The sequence below is a fragment of the Serinus canaria genome, chromosome 9, assembly GCF_022539315.1.
Source record: "Serinus canaria isolate serCan28SL12 chromosome 9, serCan2020, whole genome shotgun sequence".
Classification (NCBI taxonomy): domain Eukaryota; kingdom Metazoa; phylum Chordata; class Aves; order Passeriformes; family Fringillidae; genus Serinus; species Serinus canaria.
In genome coordinates this window covers 23673441-23701358 of record NC_066323.1, presented here as the reverse complement: position 1 = coordinate 23701358, position 27918 = coordinate 23673441, and the positions used below count along the sequence as shown (strand labels likewise).

The window sequence follows — 27918 nt, the reverse complement described above, 5'->3', positions numbered from 1 at the left end:
GGGGCGGGCGCGGGGATGCGGGCGGGCGGTGCCGCCGCCGCCTGCGGGGATGGCCGGGACGAGGCCGAGCGGTGCCTGGGCCCCGCGGGGCGGCTGGCGGCCGCCGTGTGCCTGGGCGCAGTGGGCAGCCTGGGCTTCTGCAGCAACCTGCTGGTGCTGCTGCTCTTCTGGCGCTTCCCGGCGCTGCGCTCCCCCATCAACCTGCTGCTGCTCAACATCGCGCTCAGCGACCTGCTGGGCTGCGCGCTGGGCACCCCGCTCGGGCTGGCCGCGGGGAACGCCGCCGCTCCCGGGGCCGCCTGCGCCTGGCACGGCTTCGCCACCGCCCTCTGCGGTGAGTGGGGACGGGGCTGGGGGGCTGCACCGCCGGACGGAGAGCGAGGCTCTGCCCGCCGGGAGGGACGGGACGGGACAGCCCCGGGGAGGGAACGGGACAGCTCCGGGGAGGGAACGGGACAGCCCCGGGGAGGGAACGGGACAGCCCCGGGGAGGGAACGGGACAGCCCCGGGGAGGGAGCGGGACAGCCCCGGGGAGGGAACGGGACAGCCCCGGGGAGGGAACGGGACAGCCCCGGGGAGGGAACGGGACAGCTCCGGGGAGGGAACGGGACAGCCCCGGCAGCTTTGGGGAGGGGATGGGTTGGGATGGCCCTGGCAGCTCCGGGGACGGGACAGCCCCGGCAGCTCCGGAGTGGGGAGGGGATGCGATAGCCCCGGCAGCTCCGGGGAGAGAACGGGACAGTCCCGGCAACTCCGGGGGAGGATGGAATAGCCTCGCATTTCTGGGGAGAGGATGCGATAGCCTCGGCAGCTCCGGGGAGAGAATGGGATAGTCTGGGCAACTCTGGGGGGAGAACGGGACAGCCTCGGCAGCTCCGGGGAACAGGGAGGGCAGAGCCAGCCCGCAGCGGGTGCAGCCGCAGGTGCGGTGCGCTCGTGTCCGGGGGGCGCGATGGAGCTCGGGCTGCGCCTGGGGAGGGGGCACCGGGCACGCCAGGAGCACAGGGCTGCGGGAAAACTTTCCCAGCTTTGGTGGTTGTTTTGCTGGAACAAGCCCAGGCAGCATAAGTTGTGAGTCCTCATTCAGGCTCCACAACGTGTTTCCAGTGGCTGAGGAAGGGCTCTACAAACTTTAAAGGATGAAAACGGGGATAGAATCAGCCTCGTTTAGGTTGTAAAAGACGTTTAAGCTCTGCCGACACTGGCACACATCGGCGGGGCTCTCCCCCAGCCAGCATTCCCATGGAGCAGAAGCTTTCCCAGCAGAGCATCCCTCTGCCCATCAGGGCAGATCTGAACCACCCCAGGAACACAGGTTAGCCTGGCATCCAGGCTTCCCACAGCCACTTAGCCACTGACATTGCTTATGCACACTCTGAAGAGATATTTGCAGCAGCTGTTTGCTGCCATCTCTTTCCCTCATGAAGTTACATAGGGTAAAAGGCCAAATTTGTGCATGTAAAACCTTTACTTGGCAAGGAAAGTTTAGCAGGAGTGTGTCAGCATCCAGCAACATCCCCTTGAACCTGCCAGCATGGCTTCCACAATGCTGCCCGCCCGGGTGGGGTGTGTGGAGGGAAATTGCAAACTCTTACATCAGCTTTAGAAATTACCTCCCCTCCAGCATTTCTGCATGCTAAAGAAGCCTTTAACTTGCTGCTGGTGGTTTTGTTGCCCCCTTGGTGTCTGCTGGCAGTACCCCAACTGCAGGAGAGCCATCACTGTCTCTGCAAAGGCTCATGAGCTGTCTGGGGAGGGCACTTGCTGGCACAGGGGGCTTCAGGACATGGCTTTAATCTACAGCTCTTCATTCTGCACAGCATGAAATCCTTATGAAACCCTGTGGGGCTGCACTTCCCCCAGAAGGGCTCAGAAGGCTGCACTTCAGAGCTGGCAGAGGAGCACCAGATCAGGTCCACACTCTGGGCAAGTCTAGATATTAATCTTGTATTTTACAGGTGCAGTAAGAACCAAATCTGATGGAGGAGGCAGGATTTTGCTGCAGCTCTCTCACACACGCATGTATCCATTCAGACAGGTGTGCTTAATTCTTGATGAGCATTTATAACTGCCTGGCTTTGGCTGGATGTGTTTGAACAGCCCCAGCTCCTGGTGAGTGGTGCCAGGCTCTCAGCACCTCTCACCCTTAGGAGGACACCTCCAGTCCCTCTCCTTGCCCACCTTGTTTCCAAAGCCATCAGTCTCATCCATAGCTCGAAATATCTTTTTGGGAGGCAGAGCAAAGCCTTCGCTTGTTGATTTTTTGCTGATCCAAGGGTCTGGTTTGACACAGGCATCATCTCTCTCATCTCCCTGGCCGTGCTCTCGTACGAGCGCTGCTGCACCATGACGAGGACAGCAGAGCCTGACACCACCAACTACAGGAAAGCATGGACAGCCATCATCCTGTCCTGGACATACTCCCTGCTCTGGACTGTTCCCCCACTGCTTGGCTGGAGCAGCTATGGGCCAGAAGGAGCAGGGATAACCTGCTCTGTGAACTGGCATTCCAGGGATGCCAACAATGCCTCCTACATCATCTGTCTTTTCATCTTTTGCCTTGTAATCCCGTTTGCCATCATTGTCTATTCCTATGGCAAGCTGCTCTGTGCTGTCAGACAGGTAAGTTGGTTCCTCAGCTGCCTTTTGAGTGTCACCCCAAACCAGTCAGAAGCCCATGATCCTCATTTTCCACCTTTAGAACTCCTCTGCTGCCAGATGTGCTGCCAGCCCTGGCAGTGCCTCTCCTGTGGCTGTCCTGGTGACAGGCTCCAGCCTGCCAGGGCTTTGAAAGTCATGCTCAGGTGTGCACAGCTGGAGGGGGTGCCTTGGAGGGGCTGCCTAGAACACAGGTTGGACAAGATCCAGAGGATAAAGTGGGGATTTATTGAAGGCCTTCAACAGCCACACCTTGGGCAGTCACAGCCTCCCAGAGGCTACACCCAAGCTGGACAATGGGCACCAGTTTTTCAGACAATTACAAGTTATTATAAATTCCATTTACATATCAGGGGTTAATTCTGCAATTACAGCTCCAGGTACTGAAGTCATTTACCCCCAGTTTGCTCCCCCAATTCACTTTTGTTTGTACTTTTTGGTGCCTGAGGCTGTGGGGTGTCCTTGGATCTCAGGCCCAGAGGGATTTTGTTGTGTGACCAAACTGTGCAGACAGTAACTAACACTCTGTGTGGAGTTTGGAGTGATGCACTGATGCAGCGCAGGATCTGAAAAATATAAAAGCTGAAATCCTGAGGCATCAGAGGCCCCTATGACAGCATCACAGATGAGGGAAGTTTGCCAGAGCACTCTCTGTACTTCAAATTACCCCTAATTAAAACTATGAAAGATTTACCCCCCTTGATGAGATTGGTCCTAGGATTTAAATCTGCAGGAATGCTGTGGAGAGAGGTGAGCATTATCAGCAGGTCCAGCAGCTGCATGGTCAGTGGAGGGTGTGGGAGCAGGGATTTCTGAAGATCAGTGCTTCTCTTCTGAGAGCAGGAAAGTGAACCCTGCAAAAAAGGCTGCCAAGAAAATAGTCACATATAACCAAGTTGCTGGTGGGATCAGGCAGAGCAGGAAGATGGAACTTAACAAATATGAACTGTAAAACAGACCCATGGCATGAGGCAGATAACCCTGGACACAAAACAAAGCCAGTCCATAAATGACCATCATTGAGTCTTGACTTCTTTCTGCCAGGACTGGGAGATGTGTGAGATGGAATTTCTTGTCTGGACTCAGATGTTTATTGGTTCTGATCTATGTCAGTCTCACAACCCTGAGTTCTACAGCTCTTCACTCTAATGAACTAAAATGGAGCCCTGTCTCTCTCTGCAAGGCCTTTTAAGGATAAACTGTCCAATTAAGAAATGGCACCTAAATTATTTTTATTTTTAACCCAATAACCAACCACCTTTGACCAGCAATGTGGACTTTTTTATCCAATTATGAAAAACCACCCAAACCTATGGAGAAGAAGGTAAAGAAGAAGTGAAGAAGAAGGAGCAGCCTCCACCCTAAAGCCTCCATCTTGCTTTATATCTATTACTGTATTCTAAACCTTTAAACTCTGAGTTTCCCACCCTGTGATATCACACACTTCTATTCAAACTGCACACCCACAATCCCAGTGTTATCATTCCATTTTGGAAGCCCTCTCCATGGCCTCAGGTCAATGCAGTGTTCTACTGGATTCAGTGCCTGGCAGCACAGAAAGTCTGAAATTCTCAGCAGCCGGGGTTCCAACAGACCATGAGCTTTTTTTGCCAAGATAAGGAATAGCTCTAAATATTGCTCCCCCAGTGGAACAGGTGGTACCAAACCCCACCAGGGCAGCACTGCCAGGCAGCTGGAAGTGCCAGAGCAGAGGTTTTTCCTTCTGTGTGAAGAAATCTGCCTTTGGCCAGGAGTGATGGACCAGCACTGGCTGCTGGGTGCACAGAGAGGCTGGGAGAGACTGGAGAGCATGGCAGCCGCCCTTTGGGAGCAGTCTGGGGACAGGCAGGGACTCTCCCAGCACAAAGGGATCATTCACCCCCTGAACACCTCCACACTGGGTCTCTGCACCCTGGGAGCCACCCCAGGCTGGCTCCAGCTCCATCAGTGTTCCCAGAGCTGGCTTGGGCTCACCTCGTGCACTGAGCACCTGAAAGATAAGAGGGAATTAGATAAAGATCACTCTGTGAGCCACATCTGCAGATGTAAACTTTAATTTAAGCTTATTATTGCTTGGGGACTTTGGGCAGAAGCAAATTAAATCAGTGGAGATGTTTAAATGAATCCTCATACACCCCCAGCCCATTGTCTTGTCACAAATCCTTCATTCCCCACAAAAGCCAGCTCAGTCCCCTCTGGCCACCCTGTGCTGGGAGCAGCTGCTTCTCCTGCACCACCATGGAGCAGCCTCCTGAGCACAGGCCAGGGCTGGATTTCACAGGACTTCGGTGTTTTTCTGTCTTTTAAGGCTAAAAATCCTATTTTAGAGGTGCTGCTTGTTGCAAGGTGTTCCCAGCAGCTGGGGCTGGAGCAGGTCCTGCCTGCAAGAGAGGCTCTCCCTCTCCCAAGTTCCTCCAGACTGCTTTGCTGGGAGGGTTGTGCTGTTTGATGGGTCAGAGGGATCCCAGAGCTGGGACAGGCTCTGCCCTCTCCAGTGCTACAAGAACATTCATTTCTGCTGGGGCTGCAGCAGCACTGCAGGGGGAAGGTTTACATTAAATGCTCTTCCCACTGATGCAGCCATCCCATGAAATGTTGCATTTGGGCTCAGGAGAGCTGCCTGTCCTCAGGAGAGCTGTGGCCATGGCAGCAGCAGAGCTCAGCAGAGCCCTGGGTGCCTGTAGGGAGCAGTGGGATCTCTGCAGTGAAGGGACCACAGTGGCTTGGAAGAGGGACAGGGTGGTGGTAGGGGCTGTCACCCTCACTGTCAGATGGGTGACAGCTCCAGAGGTCAGGAGCTGGCCTTCCTGTGCTCCCTGGTCCTGCAGAAACCCCAAAACGAGGGAAAATCACATGAAAATTGTTCAGTCTGGATGGAAATGATCCTTTCTGGAAGGGGGATTTTCCACAAAGAGGGAAGTCAGAACTGGGTGGTCCTGTGGATGCAGCTGGGCTCCTTTGGGAAGCCAGGGGGGAGGGGAGGGCAGGGGCAGAGCCAGAGCCTCCCTGCTGCCTCCCATGCCCAGTGCCATGCCTGCTCCTGACCCAGGCTGCTCCCAGCTGCTGCCCAGCATCCCCCAGGGCAGCAAGGTGCAGAGGCAGCAAAATCCCCTGGCATGTGTGGGAAAAGAAGCATACGAAGCTTCTTTTTGTTTGCATGAACAAAAAGAAGCTTCATATGCCAGCTTAATATTTAAGGAACTGAAGAACAGATGTTTGTGCTTTTAGTGGATCCTAAATTATAGGCGGCAGTGTGTAAGCCTTTAATGGTGCCTTCAGCTCCTGCCATGGATATCTGCCTGTAAGTGAGATTATCTGCACCACTTACAGGAGTAAACTGTGCTGGGCGATCAGGGGGTTTGGTTTCAGCCAGGCATAAAAAATTGTATCCTTTCGCTTGACATTTGTATTTTCATGCTCTGATTTCTGACCTGATTGTCACCACGGGAGGTTTGAAGGGAGGCTTAAACTCTGGGAGGTCAGTCCAGGCTCCCACTCCCACTGCCTTGCTTCAAGGTCACAGTTTCCTTACATTTGAAGGGAATTTTCATCACTAAGAGCAGGTCTGCTTTTCCTCCCATGTCTTGTTTGAGGCTGGCAGGGAATGGCCAGAAGGAAGGGTTTGCTCTGAGCTGTGACTGTTCACAGGGGTCTCAGGATGAGGGAAGAGATGAGAAAGTTGACTCCATGTTCAGAAGGTTTAATTTATTATTTTATGATATATATTATATTAAAACTATACTAAAAGAATAGAAGAAAATATTTCATCAGAAAGTCAGCTAAGAATAGAAAAGGAATGAATAGCAAAGGTTTGTCTGTGACTGAGACAACCTGGACAGCTGGACTGGGATTGGCCATTAATTAGAAACAAGCAGATGAGACCAATCCCAGATCCACCTGCTGCATTCCACAGCAGCAGAGAATCATTGTTTGCAGTTTGTTCCTGAGGCCTCTCAGCTTCCCAGGAGGGAAAAATCCTAAAGAAAGGATTTTCCAGAAAACACGTTGGTGACACTGAGCAGTTTAAAATGAACAGCACAGGAGCTGGGATGATTTACAGCACACTGCTACAAGAAATCTGAATTCTGAAAACACCCATTAGAAAATGAGGGCTATCTAGGTTTCCAATCCCATTGAGCTTTAGTCTTAATTATCTCATTTCTGAGAAGTCTTTCTGCTTTGATACTGCTTTCACAGCTCTGCTGTGAAGGGCTGTGCAGGGCCCAGGCAGAAGCAAAGAGAGGGCTGCAGCTTTCCAGGGCAAACCCTCTGGGACAGGCAGCTGGCAGTGCAGGGAGGCTGGATTCATCCTCACCCAGACCCTCCTGGCTGCTTTGAGGAGCTTGGAGGTGTCTGTAACTTCTGCAAACCCCCCAGCCAGCAGAAGCAGGGCACATGGACCCCCAGAGACAGCTCTGGCAGTGCCAACAACCAAGGGGCTGCCAAAAACAGCAGCTTAGAATTTCTGCCAGGAGCAGGACTTGGTACCAGCACTGAGCTCACCCCAGGCTCGGGGATGTCCTGAAGGATGAAGGGCTCTCCCTGGTCTGGGGTCCCAGCTCTGGGTTTCTCTGGCTCTGGACTGAAGGCACTCCAGACAGTGGGTTCATGGTGGGACTCAGGTGTTTGTTATTTCTTACCAGTAAAACAGTCTCACTGCTGGGAGTTCTGCACCTTTTCATCAGAAGGCACAAAATGCCCAACAATCTCTTGGCACAAGGGCTTTTAAGACTGAACTATCCCATTAAGAGCTGACCCCTGGATTATTTCCCTTTTACCCCAATAACTGATCCCACAGAGCCCCCAGTGCAGACTTTTCTGCCCAATTCCAGAATGCCACCCAAACCCATGGAGAAGGAGGAAGAAGAAGGTGAAGAAGAAACCCAGGACAGCACCCTGTGCCTCCATCTTGCTGCCATCCACAACATCCTAAAAACCCCAAACCCTCAATTTCTCACCCAGTGACACACCCACACTGCTCTCTATGATCTATTGCACACTTTGGTGGGTTCCAGTCCATCTTGGGGTCTGGGGAACTTTCTCCATGGATGAGGGTCAGAGTCAGAGCTGCCCTGGGGGTCAGGGCACCCCAGAGCAGACAGAGGAACATTCCCAGTGCCCTGGGTTTGCACACCCTGGCCCTTCCTGTGTTTCAGCCCTTTGCACAGCCCAGGTGTGGTGTGCAGAGGTGCCCAGTAAGGACCTGTCCATGGGCAGTGAAGAGAGAGATGGGGACTCGGTGTGATGGTCAAAAAACCCAAATTTATTGTGAAGTACAACTGCTTATATGCTATTTTAGGGAGGCTAGTAATGTTTTGCTACAATGATTGGGTTAAAAATCACATTAGCAAACTTATGCATTTTAAACATCTCTTGCTTGCAGAAGTCTGATGTAATTTTCTTTTTCCAGTAAACCTGTCTGATTGAATCTTCTTGAAATCTTGATTTAATCCTCAAACTTCTGTTTGCTCATGCCAAGGCATCCTGTTATCAAATCTCTTATGCTAACCAGGTCCAAATTCCATCATCTGTCTTGTGTATATCCCAATACTGTCTGTGCAAACCACCTGGTCAGGGTCAGCATCCCAGACTGCAGCTGGGAACAGCCAGCTCACAGGCACAATCCATGGATCCTGCAGCACACAACCATGCTGCTCCCAGCTTTTGGAGCAGCTGGTGCAGCCTCAAAAGTGCTGGCTGGAAACAGATAAATCATTTTGTGAGCTCAGGAGTTAGACAGGCCATTGACAGGTCCTCTCACATGACTTGTCACAATGCAAATACAATCGATCCCAGCTTTTGTGTCACACTGGGGTGGGGATTTTCCCCTTTAATTCACAGCCAGCCTACTCTTCTATTTTCTCCTTGACAAATGAATCTGAGGGCCTGCCTTCAAACTGTTCATCCAAGCAGATCAGTGAGAAGCTCAATATTCTGCTTTTGTGCACAGACTCCTGCCCTGGGTCACGCCAGGGTAAATCCACCCTGCAGCAGTCACAGGCAGGGCAGGAAAAGCCAGCACCTTGGCATGGCTTCCACCGTCCCTCTGCCCCCTTGGTCCCTCAAGAGTTATGGAAAAGACAAAAAGGTGCAGCGAGGAGGCCTTTGATGTGTCCCATGTTCATTTCCTCGTGTCAATTAGCAAGTGCAGCAGTTTCCAGTGCAGGAAACAGCTTGGTGCTGCACGGGCAGGAGAAACTGGGGGAGGACAGCTCTGTGTTCCAGCAATTCCCTTCCTGGCAGGAAGGGGAAAGGGTGATCCCACTGCTCCTCCAGCTTTCCCCTGGACAGCCTCAATAGCCACCATAACCTGAGGCTGGACTGGGCCTCATGTGAGACACACACATTCCCAAGGGCAGGAATCATGACAGCTGGAACACCTCAGCCACCAGGGAAGAGAAAATCAGTCTTGAGACAGCTGAGCCCAGAGAGCTGCAGAGGCCACGCAGGTCAGTGATGGAAGAGGGAAATCACCTCTGGTCAATCCCCCCAGGCTCAGGAAAAGCAAGGAATTGGCTTTCCTGGCTGCAGCTGAGTTCAGTCACGGTGAAAATGTGAGGGGGATGTTTCTGTATTTCCTCTCTTGGACAGCAGCAGGAGCTCTGCCCATTCAGGATGCTCGTGGTTATCTCTGCCCAGAGCTGCAGGAGGGGCTCTTCCTTCTGTGGGCAGTGGAAGATCTGATCCCTCCCTGTGATGCCTTTTGGGGACTACCTAAAACAGGGGCCAGACAGAATTAAGGCAATAAAAATCAGTTCTATTTACTGAAGGGCCTTTGGGTACATTTAGGGCACATGAACGCCCCCAGGGGCTGCACCCAAAAATGGATGATGGATCAAGGGGTTTCACACTTTTATAAGTTTGGTTCTTTTGCATACTGGGGTTATTCTTCCAATTCCAGCTTCAGGTAATGAAGCCATGTACTCCATGGACCCCCAGTTTGCTCCCCCAAATCACTTTTGTTTCCATCTCTGGGGCCTGAGGCAGTGAGGTGTCCTTGATTGCCAGGCCTGGAGAGGAATTGTTGTGTCTGCCCAAAATGGGAAAGCAGCAGCTCACACTGAGTGTGGAGTTTGGAGTTATACACTAAAGAACTGCAGGATTACAAATACATGGAAAATCCACAAGCTGAACTCCCAAGGCATCATGTGGATCGAGAGCACAGGTGCAAGGAGGGCCAGAGCCCAGGTGCTGCTCTGGAACAACAGGAGACCCTTCCCCCCTTTGGGATACTGGGATTCCCTGGAGGATTTGCTCAAAGAGGGGCTCTGCCTGCCCAGGGAGCTGCAGGGGAGATGGCCTCTGCTGGGTGTGCCACAGCATGATCTGTCCAGCAGCACTCACCCACCCAGGAGCACAGCGAGGAATTTTCTGCTTGAAAACAAGGCAGCTGTGATTTTTTTTCTCCTGTAGTGCCAGTATTTTCCCTCAGGTGCTTCCAAAGCTTGGAAGTGTCAGAGCACAGGCAGTGGGGGAGGCAGAGCCTGGCAGGGGAGCAGGAGCAGCCGTGCCCTGCAGGCTGAGCTCCACTGCCCCCCTCCCCTGGTGTGTCCCAGACAACAAAACCTGAAAGAACTCCACCCTGGGGGAGAAGGACACACTCTGACCAGTCCTGACTGATCAAAGAATCAGTGCAAGGTGCAGAAGGAGGGGAACCAAACCAGTGAGGGCATCAGTGGTGCTGAGATGTTGTAATGGCCATTCCCACTGACAGATGGGCTGTGCAGAGCCGGAACCCCAAAGGACATCCCTGCACAGGGAGCCCCCAGCCTGGGAGCACCCTGGCTGTGTCACAGGGAGCTCAGGGTGTTGGTTTGAACAGCCAGGTGTCTGCTGAGGAAGGCAGGAGCCTCCCCTGGAATGGAAAATGTAAACCCCCTCCCTCTGAATTGTTATAATTTTGAAATTAAGGGGCTCTCAGGCAAAGACACAGAAATAGGAATAACAGTTCATTATGAGGAAAAAAAAAATAAAAGAAAATATAAAAATAAAAATGTAGTAATATAAAACAACCCTGCCAGAGTCAGACCATGCCCTGCCCCCTGTGTGTCAGGGTGGTGGCACAGTCCCATCCCAGGGGGCTCAGGGTGGTGGCACAGTCCCATCCCAGGGGGGCTCAGGGTGGTGGCACAGTCCCATCCCAGGAGGGGCTCAGGGTGGTGGCACAGTCCCATCCCAGGGGGGCTCAGGGTGGTGGCACAGTCCCATCCCAGGGGGGCTCAGGGTGGTGGCACAGTCCCATCCCAGGGGGGCTCAGGGTGGTGGCACAGTCCCATCCCAGGGGGGCTCAGCCCTCCTGCAGTGCCAGCTGTGGCTCTGCTGGAGCAGGGATCCTGCACAAGGGGGGAGTTTTCCTCTGCAGCTCCAGGGCTGCTGGAGATGGGCCTGCTCTCCCTCTGGGAATGCAGGGCAGCAGAAAGCTGCTCCTCTGGGAATGCAGGGGGCAAAGGCTGCTGGGCTGTTCCCAGGGCAGATTGGATCCAGGTAGGAATGCTTGGCTCCTCCCCTGGGCAGAGCATCTCCCCATGGGATGGTGGGATTTGATCAGCCCTGCAGGGACACTCAGTGGCCATGGACAGCAGAGATCTCCTGGAGGGAGGGTTGGCTGTGGGAGAGATAAAGAAAAAACTGCCCCATGGACAGCAGAGAACTGCCCAGCTCTGACAGATGGGGATAGAGCCCACACCCAGCTGCACCTTTCATTTTCCAGCCCCAGTCACAGGGACTGAGGAGAATGAGGCCACACCTGGAACCCAGCAGTGCTGCATGGTGCCCACCTGGTGCTCCGGCCTTTGCAACCAACAACCAGGATGAATTATTTTAACATTCTGGCATTTGAAACTAAACATTAACCCCCTTTAGTGACTACAAGACCTCTCCTTACAGCCCTCTATGTCTGCAACAGCAACTGAGGAACTGAATTGAGATTTAAATTTTGAACTTAAATCATGAGGCTCACCCTTGAGAGGACAGAGGTGGGTGTGAGAGGATGCTGTGAGCACTTCAAGGGTACCTGAGCCAGAGAGCTCCTCCCTTGCAGCCCTCACTGACTCCTCCAGCCCCTTCCAAGCCCTCTCAGAAATGAGATAAATTACTGCTGCAGAGGTGAAAGGCATGAGCCCAGCAGAAGGAAATGGATTTCTTCTCTCTCCTCTCACCCTCCCAAAGCTCTGGCAGAGCTCTGTGTTAGTACTGGAGCAGCAGCTGCCAGAGAGCCATCAGGAGAGAGAGGATGGTCCCTGCATGGGCTGTGTGATCCCTGCCAGCCTGAGACCACCTGCCTTTCCTACAACCAGCTTTGAGTGCTTCTGGCCAAATTTCCACAGCACCAATCTCGTTAATTCTCTTACCACAGGAGATTTCCTTCATCTCCAGGAAAAGAAAAGATGTTTTGCAGAGGCAAATCCTCCCCCAGCTCTTAGTGCTGGGCAGCACCAGGAGCACAGCCCAGGCTCAGAGGTTTTGTTTGGACCCACCAGACTGGGGGGTTTGTATGAGCAGGCAAACTTGGGGTGTTTTGGAGCATTAAGGCACAGGAACACAGCCTCTATTTGGGTTTGAAGCTGAGGCAGAGGCACCAGTGGGGTTTGGAGCACATTTTGTACACCAGGAATGGTCACATTTGTCACCTGGTTCCCTTTCACAGCACAGCCAGGGGAGGTGGAGCTCTCCACAGCCTTCCAGAAGCAGGGAGATGCACAGGGCAACCCAAACTGTGCCTCAGCACAGGAAAAAGGCAGGGGGAGAGGAAATGTGTGACTAGAGAATCAGTGATTTACGTGGACTTGTCAGGCCTGAGTGATTCTGTCAAGAAAATTAATCCACAAACACCAGAGGTTGATGTTCAAAAAGGAGACAGAGGAGCCCTTTTGGGATTAATTCCAATAAAGGGAGAGGTCATGGGGCATTCCCCTGGGGTCTCTCCAATTTTTGGAGGTGCAGCCTCCTTTTTATCCCAATTTCCAGCCACATTTCCCTTCTCTCTTTCCCCCTTGGCTGAGATACCTGAGAGGTTCAGACTGCCCAGAACACCTGATCCCAAAGATTCCCCTCTAGTGTAGAACTCTCCCTTTTAATTTTTAATTCTTATGGAATTCAGGGGTTTTTCTTCCCCATTGTTTCCTTCATCTCTCAATGTCTAATTTCATTTCTCAGCAAACCTAAAGTTGATTTCTAAAAGCAAATCTCTTTTTCCATTCATCAATCAGTGGAATCCTTCCCATTGTTTCTTTTATCTCCCAGTGCTGGTTTTATCTCCCAGCAGACCCACAGCAGGTTTGGAAAGACAAATCTGCTGTTCCTCTCAAAACAAATGTCCTGATGTGGCTGAGGATTCCTCTGCCTTTCCACAGCAAGGGGGAGAGCAGAGCAAGGGGGAGAGCAGAGCCCCTCCTGGGTGCAGCCCAACTCCAGGCTCAGCTCCCCCAGCCCCACAGCTGCAAAAGAAGGATGGAATTCTGGTTGAAAATATTCAGCAGCTGGAGGCAAAAGGAATTTCTTACAGATGTTGAATTCCATCCTGTGCCTAAGGTGTTCCATTACCCATAAAAAGGCCCTTAGTGGCAGGCAAGGAACCAAGAGTGAGGAATGCTGTGGTTGTGGCTGGAAGGAAGGTGCAAGGCTCTGCACAGCCCACTGCCAGCCTTGCTTCTCCTCCTGAGCAAGGAGTCCCAGCCTGAGAATTACTGTGGGGGTTGCCCTTGACACCAACACCCACTGGTTTGAATCAGTTTCCATCTCCCTTGTCCCCAGCCCCAGGTCTGTCAGGGGCAGAGCCCTCCTCTCACAGAAGGCAGTGAACCACACAGGGAACAGAGCTGGCACCTGCTCTCCCCACTCTCATCCTCCTGGCAAGGCACTGAGTGGATGGGGCTGAGATTTCACTGGGAGTGCAGCTGAGGAGTTTCTACCTTTAGCATGTACCTCGAGGCTTTTAACATCATTCAAAGGTTTGAGTGTCAGCAGGGATAGGCAAAAACTTCCTTAGAAATAAATTCTAACTTGTTCTTGCAACATTTCTGCATGGGACTGTCAGCCATTTACTTCCTTTGCAAGCAAAACTTTTTTTAATTAGTATTAGGGCAGATCATGAAATATTGTTAAACCAGCACTGAATGGCTGCCCACTGCTTCAGAACTGCAAGGAAATTCTCAGTAATCATTGAATGGGTTGGGTTGGGCTTGGAGGGACCTCAAAGATCCTCTGATCCCAGCCCCAAACAGCTAAGGGTTTCCCCTGAAGCATCCAGTTCAGCTACCTACATTTACCCATTGTTAGAAGCAAGGCATGTGCTGATGGGCAGGGACACCAGGAGCTCTCCCATCCTCCTCAGAAGGAACCAGGCTGACCCCCAATGCCCAGGCTGTGCAGTTCAATCCCATCTCCATCTCCTCTGGGTTACAGCCTGGCTCCCACAGCCCCAGCCAGGAGCTCTCCAGGGCAGAGTGTCTGGGGTCAGAGCTCTGGGGCTCCTGATGAGCAGGCAGGGGTGCCTGAGGCTGCTCAGCTGCTGCCACAGCCCAGGGCTGCCTGTGCTGCCCCTTCTGTCTCTGCTCTGCCCACAGGGCTCAGCTGGCACCTGTAGGGATGTGCCTCCTGTGGATGGAGTGACTAAACTGTCCTCGGTCTCCTTAAAAAGGAAAAAAGCCCAGAAGTTCCTCTCCTCAGTGAGGTGAAAAGGCATCTCCTAGGACCTGGGGGACCTCACCTCAAACTTGATAGCCAGTTGGACAGGAGCTAAAAAGTCCTGCCTAAGCAATTCACTAGAAAAAGAATTTAAAAAAAGGAACTAATGGCTTTTGTGAGGTTTTACCAGGAGCAAAAACCTCTTGCACCTGGCTCGGTTTTTCTCTGTAAAGAGTTTTGTTCTTTTGCCTGTTATTAAACCTTTTTGTTTCCAACTCAGCCACAGAAGCCATCCTGCTGATTTTGTGCCCTCTGGGGTAGCTGAGCTATCTCGGGTGTGATTCAGATCTCCCAGAGCTTGTGAGACCTGGCTTGAAGAGACCAAATCCCAGACACCTCAGGCCAGCCCATGCCCACTTTGGTTGAGGTTTTTCCCTTTATCTCCTTTATTCTGACATTTCCCATCCTCTGAGTCCCATGAGTGTTGCTGTCAGTTCTCAGGCTCCAGAGAGTGTGGTGGTGTCACAGAAAGGCAAGGGAGCACAGCCAGGCCCTCAGCTGAGGCTCTCAGACAGCCCTGGGGATCCAGGAGTTCCTCCCAGGGCTTTGGTGGCTCAGCTGTGCCCTCCAGGCTGGATGTGGCTGAGCAATCTCCACTCCCCGTGCTGAAACCAGGGGTTTTGCTTTCCTGGGGAAGTGATGACTCTGTTCTTTCTGCACAGAGCAGCAGCACCCAGCAGGGATTTGCTGTGTCCACAGTGCCCTCTGTTCAAACCTGTCCTTTTGGTTTGTGCATTAGTCCCTCAGCCACAGCTCCTGTCTGTGACACCCCTTGCCACTCCACACAAACTCCTTTGTGAGCAGTTCTGCTCCTGCTCTGGGGGCATGGCTGTGTGCAGTCCCAGTTATGGTCAGTGAGATTTTTATAAAGGCAAATTAATCACTTCTGCAGGCTGAATCACCACCTTGGAGTGCTTCTCTGCAGGAGAAAACACAAAGAGACTTAGCCAGTAAAAAATCAACAGCCCTGGGAAGCAAGAGGAAAAAAACACTGGAAGAGCAAGGTGAGGCCAGGGCTTGCAGCTCCCCAGTCCTGGGACACAATTCAACCTAGAAGGTGTGATACAGAGGCAAAATGAATTCTAGGAAACTGAAAAGATCATTTTAGAAGGAACAGAGACTCAATTTCCAGTGAAGAAACTGCAAGGGCTATAAAAGCAGATTTCTCACAGCTTTTTTCTATACCAAACCCTACAGTGAGGTTTTAAAAACAAACTTCTTGCACAGCAGATTGAAGTTTAGATTTTTGCCCAAGCCAGCAGCAGAGGACAGTGCACAGGCAGGGCTCCCCTGTGCTGAGCACAGCCTGGGCTGGCTGCCCTCCCTCCATGGGCCAGAACCACGGGCAGGCACGGGCCAGACCTGGGCTCTTGGGTCTCCTGGAAGTTACCCAGACTCTGGGAAATGGAAAGGAAGAAACTTCCACAGACACAGGAGGGTTTGATCTGCAGCCTTGGGAGAAGCTTGGATTGAGGTGAAAATACAATGCACTGACATGAAGCAGGAAAATCATCAATTTATGTTTCTGTAGTTGTAAGTAAGAATGTGCTTTAAGTAAGTAAAAAATTGGATTGATAAGATGTGAAGGGTTTATAATGTAAAGGTGGGGCTGAGAGTTTAGATGTTATGATAGAAGCATTTGTGTGCTTGTGTGATAGGACCCCATGGGGCAAAACAACCCCAGTGCAGCAGAAGTGAGTAAAGGAGATAGGTGAGAAAAGTAAAATAAACCCTGTGGCAACTGTCCATTGGATCAGAAAGTTCTGTATTGCCTTGTAATGAAGAACTTGTGACTACTTTGAGCTATGGCTGACTGCTTGCTCCTCTAAAATTTCACAGCCTCTGAGACTGATGTTTATCTGAGCAATAAATCATAGCCCCAAAATAGTCCCATCCCTTTAATTAATGCAGTGATGATAATAATAAAGACAAAACTAAACTAAAAGCCCACAGCACCATTCAGCAGCATTACTCTGACAGAGCTCTGCTTTGCCCACTTGCAGAGGGTGATCTGCTGCCAGGCACAGCCCACAGCTACAGGGTACAGCCCAGTCTCCATCTGCTGATGGGGTGCAGCAACATCTCAAGGCTGATGGGTTTGATTTAGTTTTGCAGAAGTTTTCTGCATGTGTGCCAGATATGAGTGTGTCAGGTTTCCTTGGCTGACCAGGGGAGCCTGGTTGTCAAAAGCAAAAAATGCTTCAAGGAGAGTTAGAGAAGTGGGAGGATGTTAAAAATTTCTTGTGCAAACCTGGGGCACCACAGGGAATATTCCTCTGTCTGCTCTGGGGTGCCCTGACCCCCAGGGCAGCTCTGACTCTGACCCTCATCCATGGAGAAAGTTCCCCAGACCCCAAGATAGACTGGAACCCACCAAAGTGTGCAATAGATCATAGAGAGCAGTGTGGGTGTGTCACTGGGTGAGAAATTGAGGGTTTGGGGTTTTTAGGATGTTGTGGATGGCAGCAAGATGGAGGCACAGGGTGCTGTCCTGGGTTTCTTCTTCACCTTCTTCTTCCTCCTTCTCCATGGGTTTGGGTGGCATTCTGGAATTGGGCAGAAAAGTCTGCACTGGGGGCTCTGTGGGATCAGTTATTGGGGTAAAAGGGAAATAATCCAGGTGTCAGCTCTTAATGGGAGAGTTCAGTCTTAAAAGCCCTTGTGCCAAGAGATTGTTGGGCATTTTGTGCCTTCTGATGAAAAGGTGCAGAACTCCCAGCAGTGAGACTGTTTTACTGGTAAGAAATAATAAACACCTGAGTCCCACCATGAACCCACTGTCTGGAGTGCCTTCAGTCCAGAGCCAGAGACACCCAGAGCTGGGACCCTGGCAGCTGGGGTATTTTGGCCAATTTCTGGCCTCATAGGATGAAAGTAATCATATCCTGCTGCTGGCAAGGAAATGGGAACCTTTTCTTGCTTATCCATGGAGCCATTCCCTGCCTGCATCAGCAGTCTGAACGCTGCAAGCTTTTCCCTTTTATTTAGGGAAGGATAAAACATTTCAAACATCAAGAGGGTGAGAGCTGGTGGAGGCAGCTGAGCAGGGAGTACTGCCCAGCTGCAACAGGCAGCAGCAGAGGTCCCCCATGGGCTCTGAGCTGGAGCAGTGCCCCAAAGCAGCTGTTCCTTCCCCTGCAGCAGGGATTGCAGATGTGCAGGCACTGCTCAGCTCCCTGGCACCCCAGCCCTGCCCAGGGCAATTCCAGGGAATTCCCTCCAGAGCCCTCCTCCCATCCCAGCCTCACAGCAGCCTGACTTCCAGCCAGAACACCCCAGTAAAACATGTGTCCTCTCTGGCCTTGTCTGAAGGAAGTGGAGGTTGGGTTTCCTTTTCTGGAACTGATGGAAATCAATAGAACCACAGGGAGCTTCTGGTTTTCCTTGAGGTGCTCCACAGGCAAACCCTCACCCACCACCTGCCCAGGTGTTTCCTGGCATGGGGGGGACAGGAGGGACTCAGGAAGGCACAGAGGAGCTGGGATGTGTGGGGGATGCAGAGCTGGGATGTGTGGGGGAAGCAGGGCTGGGATGTGTGGGGGGATGCAGAGCTGGGATGTGTGGGGGGATGCAGAGCCCTGGCAGCTGTTGCTGATGCCTTCCAGTGCCTCTCCTCAGGAGCCTCACAAACCAAGCACTCATGATGCAAACTCAGCCCCTCTCTGGTCTCCAGCCCTACTCCCACCCCAGTCCAGCTGTCTGGACTTCATCACACAGCCTGGCTGAAGTTTTATACCAAGGTGTCTCAGACTCTCAAGAAATCCACACCCAGGGAATGTGCAGTGCAACATTCTGATCAGCTCCAGAGATACAATGGAAGAAGATAAATGTGAGCTTTTGTCTGAGATGGCTGTGAATAAATCTGAGCTACTGATGCCTGTGGGTGGCTCTGAGTGAAATATTCACTTCTTGCTAATGGAAATATTTTGATTAACAACTTTATTTGCCTAGCAGCAAACATCACTTTTTTTTTCTTTTAAATCACAGACAAGTGTCATAAAAGATTTCATTTGCACATTAACAAGATATTTATAAAGTACTTGGTATTTGAGTTCCCTCAGCAGGCAATTACAGATATGGTCTATTTTTTGAACAGTTTTGGTTGGGGTTTTTAATTAGTCTCAAGGTGACTCCCAACACTCAAATACATCCTGGGGGATTCCCCATAAAACTGCTTGTAATAAGTAGTTCCTTGTGCTTACTGCAGCACTTCTGAGTGCAGGCATGGCACAGCAGCCCCTGGGAGGTCTGGTTTCCAAAGCTCACAGAGAGCAGCAAAGCAGGCCAGCAGTGTTTCATGCAGTGGGATTTACTCTCAGCTAGGAGTGAGCCCCGAGCCCAGGGGAGGAGCCTGCTGTAAATCACTTTAGTTCAGGGAAGGGAATTCTCTCAGCCCCAGTGCCTGTGGGTACAGGCACACCTCATCCTGCCTGGGGATCTCCTGGCAGGACTGGGCAGAGGCTCTGGGAGCTGCTGCCCCCTGCTCACACCAGGGCACATCTCCCCTCCTTGCCTCGTGCCCAGGGTACTCCTGTTAAAGGCTGGGGTTTGCACTGAGCTGGACGAGGCTCTGGTAGATGCTGAGCACTTTTGCTGGTCCTGCTGATGCCTTGGGATTTTACCTTTTGTGTTTTCCATGTATTTGTAATCCTGCAGTTCTTTAGTGCATAACTCTAAACTCCACACTCAGTGTGAGCTGCTGCTTTCCCATTTTGGGCAGACACAACAATTCCTCTCCAGGCTAGGCAATCAAGGACACCTCACTGCCTCAGGCCCTGAGAGATGGAAACAAAAGTGAATTGGGGGAGCAAACTGGGGGTACATGGCTTCATTAGCTGAAGCTGGAATTGTCAGATGAACCCCCAATGTGCAAATGGCCCAAACTTATAAAAGTGTGAAAACCCATGGTCCATTTTTGGGTGTAGCCCCTGGGGGGCTTTGTGTGCTCTAAATGTACCTGAAGGCCCTTCAATAAATAGAACTGATTTTTATTGCCTTAATTCTGTCTGGCCCCTGGTTTTAGGTAGTCCCCAAAAGGCATCACTGCCCCAACTGTCAGGGACACACTCAGCACTCACCACCCCAGCCCTGCCCTTCGTGCAGCCACTCCAGGAGCTCCCAGGTGTGGGAAACAGTAAAAGAAAGAAGATTTTCAGGAAGCTGGGAAAGCAGACCTCAGAAACAGAAAGAGCAGAGAAAATTAGAATCAGCTGCAAAGTCTGGAGGTAGAGAAAGTTACAATGATATAGCAAGCAAGGACATGAAACAATAGCTTGAGTCGTAGGCTTAGCTAATATGGACCTGAAGACTGCAGGAAAATGGGCTTAGCAAGATGGTGGAAGGTTTTAAGCTAAAGAATGGAGTATTGTGCATTGTTAATAGAAAGCAGACAAGCAAGCATTGTGTGCAGCAGGTGTGCATGTGCCTTTAGTAATTAGCTAGAACAGCTGTCTGTGAGCTTTAGCCATGTGCCATTGGCTAGAAAGTTTTAGGATGCTCTGTAACAAGGACATCTTTGGCTGCTGCTGGCTGTAGGTGAGCTTTGCCATGCTCCCACTGTCTCAGCCGTGTCACGAGGCTGATGCTGCAGGAAAGCTCAGGAAGGTGCCCCAGCAGTGCTGTCCTGTTTGTGACACACCCAGGCACCAGGGCAGGCCCCTCCCTGCCGGTGGCAGTGGCAGCAGGGCTGACCCTGCCTGTGCTCTGTCCCCAGGTGAGCAGCATGCCCCGGCGGGGCCGGGAGCAGCGTGTCCTGCGCATGGTGATGGTGATGGTGCTGTGCTTCCTCCTCTGCTGGCTGCCCTATGCAGCTGTGGCACTCCTGGCCACCTTTGGGCAGCCTGGCCTCATCACCCCCGCAGCCAGCATCATCCCAGCCATCCTTGCCAAGAGCAGCACTGTCTACAACCCCATCATCTACGTGTTTCTGAACAAACAGGTCAGTGAAATGCTCTCCTTCCTTCCTTCTTCCAGCTGGATTCCACCTGTGCAGGGAGTGACAAAATGGTGAGGGGAGATTGGCACTGGCATATTTCCTGAAAAATCCCTTCACCAGGATTTTCTCCTGAGAAGCTGAGAAGCCTCAGAAAGAAATGTAAACAATAATTACCTGATTGCTTGGAAAGTGGTTTAGAAGTTGCTCACCAACAGGTGCATCTTGGATTGGTTCCATGTGAATTGGTTTAATTAATGACCAATCCCAGTCCAGCTGTGTCAGACTCCGAGTCTGTCATGGGTTTTTATTATCATTCTTGTCTAGCATCCTGATGTCTCCTTTCTCTTTCTTTAGTATAGTAAATAATATAATATAATATAATATAATATAATATAATATAATATAATATAATATATATAATATAATCATATATAATATAATATAATCATAACTATATACTATAATATAATCATAATAACTATAATATACATAATAACTATAATAATCAGCCTTCTGAGAACTTGGAGTCAAATTCTCATCTCTCACCTCACCCTGGGACCCACAACACCACAACAATTAATAACCACAGAAGATAAAGCGAGCTCAGTGACATCACCCAGATCCATGAGAGGGAAGCTCTGAAAAAGGGCTCCAAGGAGCAAATCCATGCAGCAAATCTGTGCTTTGGGCAGTTGGACAAGCAGCTCCCCACATGTGCAAATAGCAAATGATAAGTTCTTCCTTTCCATTGCCTAATTCAGCAAGAAGAGAAGAAATCCATGTTCTGGCAAGAGTGAAAGCACCAGGAATGGTCTGAGGTGACTCAGATACGTGAAGTCTTGTGAGGACATGAGCCCTTGCTGCCCCACACCCAGCACAGCCCATTGCCCCCAGCAACTCCTCCTCCCCACAACACCAGCTCTCTGATTTTCTCCCTGATTTTCAGCCACTCTTTGGTCCTGCTCTCCCCTCCTAGGAGCTGGTGAGGATCTGCCAGAAGGCAGAGCCAGAGGAGCTGCAGCAGGGGAAGCACACAGCAGGCAGGAGCTGGGCGAGCCCCTGGCACAGGGACTGACAATGAAAGTGAAGATGAGCAGAGAGGAAAGCAGAGAGCATCAGAGCTCCTCCAACCCCTCAGCCAGGTCCAGCTCCACCAGCCCACATGCTCAGGCACATTCCAAGGATCTTTGCATTGCTGGCATTACAGCAGGTGGATCATTTGTTTCTCTGGGTCCAGCAAATTGTCCACTTGAAATGATTTTTGGAAGCACAGATAGTAAATTGCTCACTCTCTCTTGGAAACAAATGGTGATGGTAAAAGATTGATTTAGGTCTGGCTTAAATTAGCTGTGGGTGTTTTTCCTGGGACATGAGAAATTGCCAGGGAGTGAAAGTTTCCATGACACCATCCATCACCTCCTCAGCCTCCACCAGCTCCACTCAGTGCCACAAACAGCCCAGGGGGTGCAGTCCCTTCTCTGCAGCATTCCCTGGGATAGGAGCCCTTCTTTCCCTTCTCTTCTCTGATTTAGCTTTTGAATGAACTCTGATGAAACCTCCTGCAATGTGGAGGAGCTGTTGCCATCCCCTACCAGGGAGAGCCCAACACACCAAGGGTGACTCTGCCCCACTCCAAGCACAGCCAGCCCTGGTCACACCCAGAGAGGCAGCTCAGAGCCCCCAGGCTGATCTGGACGTGTGCATGGCTGCAAAGAGCACCCCAAAACAACACAGACTGTGCAGAGGAGCTTTTACAGACAATTCTAAATTAATCTTTTTACTGAATAACTTGCTGACACAAACAGCAGCTAGACACAAATTAAACTGGGTTTGTCCATGTCAGACTCCTGAAGTTCACCATGAACTTTTACTCCTCGTGCTCCACACACACTTCATTTTGTTTGTGGAGGGGTTTTTGTGGTGGTTTTGGTTTGGGATTTTGCTTCAGTTCCACTTGGTTTGCATTGTTCAGTTGGTGTTTTAGCAGCAATCAGTGCTCAGGGTTTCACTCAGTGCAGAATGAGAAGTCAGTAGTTTGGGTTTCCCTGCACTCAGGACAGAACCTCAGGCCAGGAGATGCTGCAGCCACCCAGGAGTGCCAGGCATGGGAAAGCAGGAGGTGTTTGTCACCCAGAAAACCACATTCAACACCAACAGCATTCCTGAGGCTGTGCAAATCTGTAGGAGATGCCTTGGCAGCTCACACAGCTGACACTGCCCTGTAATTCTGGGCTATTCTAAAACAATCCTGTGTCCAGGCTCCCCCCTGCTCTGGTAAATGCTCAGAAATCTCTAATCAGGCTGGATAAAATCTGAGAGCAGGCCAGATAAAATAACATTCACATGCAAGAAATGCATCCAGGCAAGGACCAGGCGAAGGTTAAACAGGCTGAGGAGACTCTCCAGGGTAACAGGAATTCACTGGGGACTGAACAGCTGCAGAAAGGAACCTGGGAAGAGCCGTGAGAGCTTCACCATGAGGGGAGGGGCAAAGCAAAAACTAGAAAATAGACAGTACTGCCCATGAGTTTTGAAGCTGCTTAATATTTCCATGCTCAGTGGTGAGAGGGTGATGAAAAATTTATGAATATCACAAAGTAAGTTTTTAATCCTGAGAAAATGCAGTTTCTCATGGAAAAAAAAGGAACCTCAGCTGATGCAAAAATTGTGTAAAACTTTGAAAAAGACACTTTCCCCAGCAAGCAAGGCTGCTGATGAAAATCCAGCATGATTTTTCACTTGGCTGTTGACAACAAGAGTTGTCAGAGCTCGTTGCTAGCAGCTGTGTTGTACAAAGAATTACCAGTAATGTTGTTTTGGACTCTTGAGCGTAGAGATCAGTTACCAGCCTTTGACCCTGCAGCCTTAGGGAGGCCATGCACACAATCCACACCACCTAAAATACCTTTTTTTTCAGCCACAGGCAATTTCCTTGTCCTCATGCTTTGCACATTCCCTCTGCTCTCAGATGCACAGAATGTTCTGCCATGCAACTGAAAAAAATCCCTCCAGTTATGGATATTGAACCAACCCTCCTGAGAGCTTAAACCAAGTTTTCATCTTTTCCCTGGTCAAACCCAAATGAGAGTAGCCAGCATCAGTTCCATTGGCAATTCAATTAATTCAAGCCATTCCACAGAGAGAAGAAGAGAAAACAATTCTTACCTGTATTCTCTGCTCCTGTTTTTGCACACGTGGAATGTGTTATGGAGATTGTTTACCTGAAGGGATTTGTCACTTGGATTCTGCTGAGGATTGTTTTGTTTCCTTGGCCACTTGGGGAAAAAGCTGTGTCCTGGCTGTCTCAGACAGTCATGGGTTTTCTTTTAGTATTCTTTAGTATCTTTTGTGTAGTATAGACACAATATAGCATTAATGTGATGTAGTATAGCTTAATAAAGCAATTGTTCAGCATTCTGGATCGTGGAGCCCATCATTCCCTGGGTCAGGGCTCCCTGCATTCAACAGACATGTTTTATTGGACAGAACATTTCAACCTCCAATACCAGATATTATCACACCCGTGTTGTTCCAGAGCTATCCCAGGAACTTTATTAATACCAAATCCTGAGATAAACCTGGCTTACAAAACCTGAGCTGAATTAAACTCCTGCTGACTTGCTGTTCTCTTTGTGTGCCAGTTTTACAGGTGCTTTCTGGAGCTCCTGAGGTGCAACAAATCCCCCCAGAGCTCCTTGCCCCGGCTGAAAAAGCAAGAACAAACCCCAGGTTCTGAAGAGCTTCTGCCAAAGCCCAGCCAAGCCCAAAAGAGAGATCCAGAGCATGGTGCTGTAGGAGGGCTCCAAGAAACAAGCTGCATGTGAGGAGAGGAGGCACAAGGCTCTCCAGGAGGGAATGGTCAGCCTGCAGATGGTCCCTCTCTCCCTGGCTTGGATCTTGCTCCTCCTTGTGTTGCTTTTCAGTACAAACCTGAACAGATGAACTATGCAGTTACAGGGTAAAGCTCTGCTGAAACTTAAAGTGCATGTATTGGTTATGTTTCAAACTTTAGACAGTGCAGCTGAAGCTTAGGAAAATATGTATTTTAGGGACTTTTCTTTTTAATTGTCAGCTCACAAAGTTAGTGCACCAGAAGATAACTTCCTCCAGCACTCAGTGAAGAAGCAGCTGGGAATGCACAGCACTCAGCTGGGCAAAGCCCCTGTCTCTGGGAATCTCTGGAAATGCCACTTGGTGGGCATTAGGAGCAAAGCAGAGTGACCCCAGCCCTTGGGCAGGGGGCCTCTGGGGGCACCTGTGGGGCCAAGGGGCCAGGCCAGCCAGGGAGGCTGAGAGCTGCAGGGCAGCCCTGGGCAGCAGTGGGAGCAGGGCTGGGGAACAATTCTGCTGAAAGAATTCTGCTGAAAGAATTCTGCTTTGACCCAGAGCTGTCCCTGTGACCCCCCAGGGAAGCTGGGGAACCTTCTGCAGGATCCTCCTCCTGGGCATCTTTGGGGAGGGAGGGACAGTGGTGCCTCCTGCAAACAGAAAAGCATTGGAAAGCCCCAGAAGTGCAGCTGGAGGAAGAATTATAAACAAAGAAACAAAGAGGGAACAACCTTCTCCCTCATCAACTCTGAGCACAATCTCAATATTTTGACATATTTGAAAATATTTGACAATATTTTCATCCCAGACTGGAAGGAAAACATGAAATGGCACCATTCAGTGGAGAATCACTCTTCAATTCCCAAGCTACATGGGAATGCCTTCTTTCAGAGGAGTTTCACACAGAAGCAAATCCACAGCCCTGCCAACACAGCTGTCAAAAACTTGTACCACAGTGCTGTAATTACCATAATTAGCCAGCATAGGGGTCTGGGGGAGTGAACACTGTGCATATCATTACCAGGGTACCTTTCCAAAAGGATATTTTGGATTTTTCAGATGATCAAAACTGTCTTTTTCTTCCAGGCATGTGGGTTTGTTTTTTCTTTGCAATATTAACAACAGCTTCCTTGTAGTCACAACAGTACTTCACAACTTATTTCTTTTTTTTTTCCCTAAACCACAATTGTACTAATAACCTAAATAACACCAAATGTTTTAAAATACAGAAGCAGAAGCCATGAATTAAGGTTTTTACTGAGGTGATATTAGTAGATGAAATCTAAGCAATAGAAGCACTTACTGCTAAGCAATACTAATCAATTTTTTATTCCCAAGCACATATTTTTAAAAAGTAGTTTGTTATTTTCAGATTAGAAAGCATGCCAGGAAATTTTCAGTTCATCTTTTCCCTTGATATTGTCTCTAGGTAGATTGTTAAAATCCAGTATGAATTTCTACATTAATAATAGTATTGCAGCTCTGTGACTGGTGGGTTTTGTGCATGCAAGGATTTGTTCTTAGAGCATACCAATCTGGTGTTGGTGGGTGTCTTGGAGACTTTAAATAATTCATGGTTTGTGTTACAAATGTGTGTTTTCAACACAAATGGTTGGTTTCTGTTGCATTAACCCTGTAACCTGCTGCAAACACCACCTGAGAGCAGCCTGTAACTGCCCTGCTTGGAAACATGCAGGATGGTGTAGCTGTAAATAAAAATATTCTCCTGTGGTACCTGCCCAGCCTCCTCTCCTGAGCAGCTCACCAGCACAGCCCTCACACCATTCCCACACTGGGCACCAAAGGGACAGCAGCTGCACCTGACCTGTGCTGCCCAACAGCTCCTCTGGCCAAACTGCTGGATAATAACATCCAGGTGAGACCCATTTTATGGAAAACACACAGAAAAGGCCATACACACACCAGCACCAGCACAACAACACCAAAATCCCCAGAATTCAATTTACACTTTACTTGAAAAGGGCTCCAGCTCCCATTTGTTTCAATGAGTGTCCAGCTCTCTACTTTCTGAGGTTTATGAGCAGCTTGTAATTTCATTTCAGCAGGCAGGTTTGCTGCCATTAAATGAGATGATCACTTTATAACCATTTACCTGGATTTTTTTTAACAAAGCACTGTGGCTGTGTAGCCAGCAGTACCTCAGGGTGTTCAGCAAGCAGTCAAACCTTCCCTTACCTGTTTTTCAGCACCTTCAGTATATGAAAAATTAGCTAAATGACCGAAATTCACCCTTTGCACTACTTTGCATCCTTTTTTGGGGGGATAAGGAAAAGCTATTTAGCTTTGAGTGAATGCATTTCAGTGCATGCAGACCCAATCCCCAGAGAGCCCCTAGGATGCCACAAGAGAGACTTTGCTGAGTTTTCAGATACAAACACAAGAACTGGGTTTAGAGTCAAGCAGAACTGACGCCAGCAAGGAAATGAACATTAAACAACTCAAACAGCCCCATCTCCTTCAGAGCTCTCCTTCGGGCTCTCCCTTCTCAGCATCACAAAAGGAACAAAGGATGATGGGGCACAGGCACCACAGGGAGGAGGGAGCCTTGCACATCCCCTGGGACACATCAGATGTGAGATGTCATCAGATGTCACCTCCCAGAGGCACAGACCCCTTGCACTGATCAGAGGAAAAGCTTCCAAGAACTCTTTCACTCTTTCCTTTTCTATCTGGACTGTGGTGGCCCCGTCCCAGGAAGGGATGAGGAAAAGTCTCTTCAGGCAATGGGAGTTTTCTCACCACTCTAAGAGAGCTTCAGGCCACAGTCTGAAACTTCATTTAAAGCAAATCAGTTCTCAGTGCCCCTGTGCCTCACCTTGAATTGAACTGAAACACCAGCTCAGCTGTAAAAGGCCAAGGCCCCAGATCAGAGGCAGAACAAGCCCAAGTCCTGCAGGAGAAGGAGGAGCACCCTCTGGAGCTGCAGGGAGCTAAATCTCAAGGAGTTTGGGGTTCCTGCCACGTGGGGACAGCCAGCACTCATTCCGGAGTTGCCCTGCAGAGTTTCTGTCAGCTCTGGGGCCAGGACAGCCCCCAGCCAGGTAGGAAGCTGACACACATGTTATTTGTACATAGCACAGTACCAGGGGAGAACTAAACTTAGTGTGACTGATTTTATGTGCCTTCCACACAGGCTTGATGGCTTTTCTCCCCTAAACCCTAGAGAATATTGCCCAAAAAACTGGGCAACACCAGTCACACCACTGACAACTGAAATAACATCCAGCCCCCAGAAAATGTTTTGATATTTATTGGGTTTCCCATCAAACTACTAGCAAGTTCAACAACAGATGAACTAATGACACCAGAGTGACACCAGTACTTTCAGCAGCCCATCACAAAGGACTGTGCAACACTTTCATGATGTTTTGGCAGCCCAACTAGAGAGATTCATACCAGGCAGCCCCTTTCCTTTTCCTGATTCCTTGGTTTTCTTGTTTTCACTGAGCACCAGCAAGTCCTGCTGACAGGGCCAGTTGAACTTGCAGTCTGTGAACAACTTTTACAGAGCACCTTTCATTTCCTCCCCCAGGTTTTCTTGCAGAAGACCTTTGAGCACCTTTTCTCAGCAGGAGGGAGGAGGCAGCACCCAATTCTCCAGCTCTAGATCATCATACATGTGCCTGCATGTAGTTTTACTTTTGAATGTCTCACTGGTTTGACTTGGCCAGAAGGCTGGAAAGCAGCACTCAGCTAAGTGGGAGCTCCTTCTCTTGCAAGAAGTGTGAGTTATCAGTTGTGATTTAAACATAAAACACTGTTTGGCAGCAGTGTTGGGACTGCCAGGGAGA

General features: G+C 50.2%; 1 protein-coding gene across 1 annotated transcript; it reads left to right on the top strand.

Annotated features, from left to right (window-relative positions):
* Nucleotides 1–15: 15 nt before the first annotated feature.
* On the top strand, nt 16–27093 carry LOC108961902 (pinopsin-like). Its single transcript, XM_030227204.2, has 4 exons — nt 16–334; nt 2294–2652; nt 20057–20281; nt 23920–27093. The coding sequence occupies exons 1-4, from the start codon at nt 16–18 to the stop codon at nt 24100–24102; spliced, it is 1086 nt and encodes a 361-aa protein (XP_030083064.2). The 3' UTR covers nt 24103–27093.
* Nucleotides 27094–27918: the final 825 nt, after the last annotated feature.

Excerpts from the sequence above, each read along its gene's own strand:
- LOC108961902 (XM_030227204.2), top strand. The coding sequence starts at position 16 with ATGCGGGCGGGCGGTGCCGCCGCCGCCTGCGGGGATGGCCGGGACGAG. Across the intron at positions 335-2,293 it reads CTTCGCCACCGCCCTCTGCG|GCATCATCTCTCTCATCTCC; the intron begins GTGAGTGGGGAC and ends GGTTTGACACAG. Across the intron at positions 20,282-23,919 it reads ACGTGTTTCTGAACAAACAG|TTTTACAGGTGCTTTCTGGA; the intron begins GTCAGTGAAATG and ends TTTGTGTGCCAG.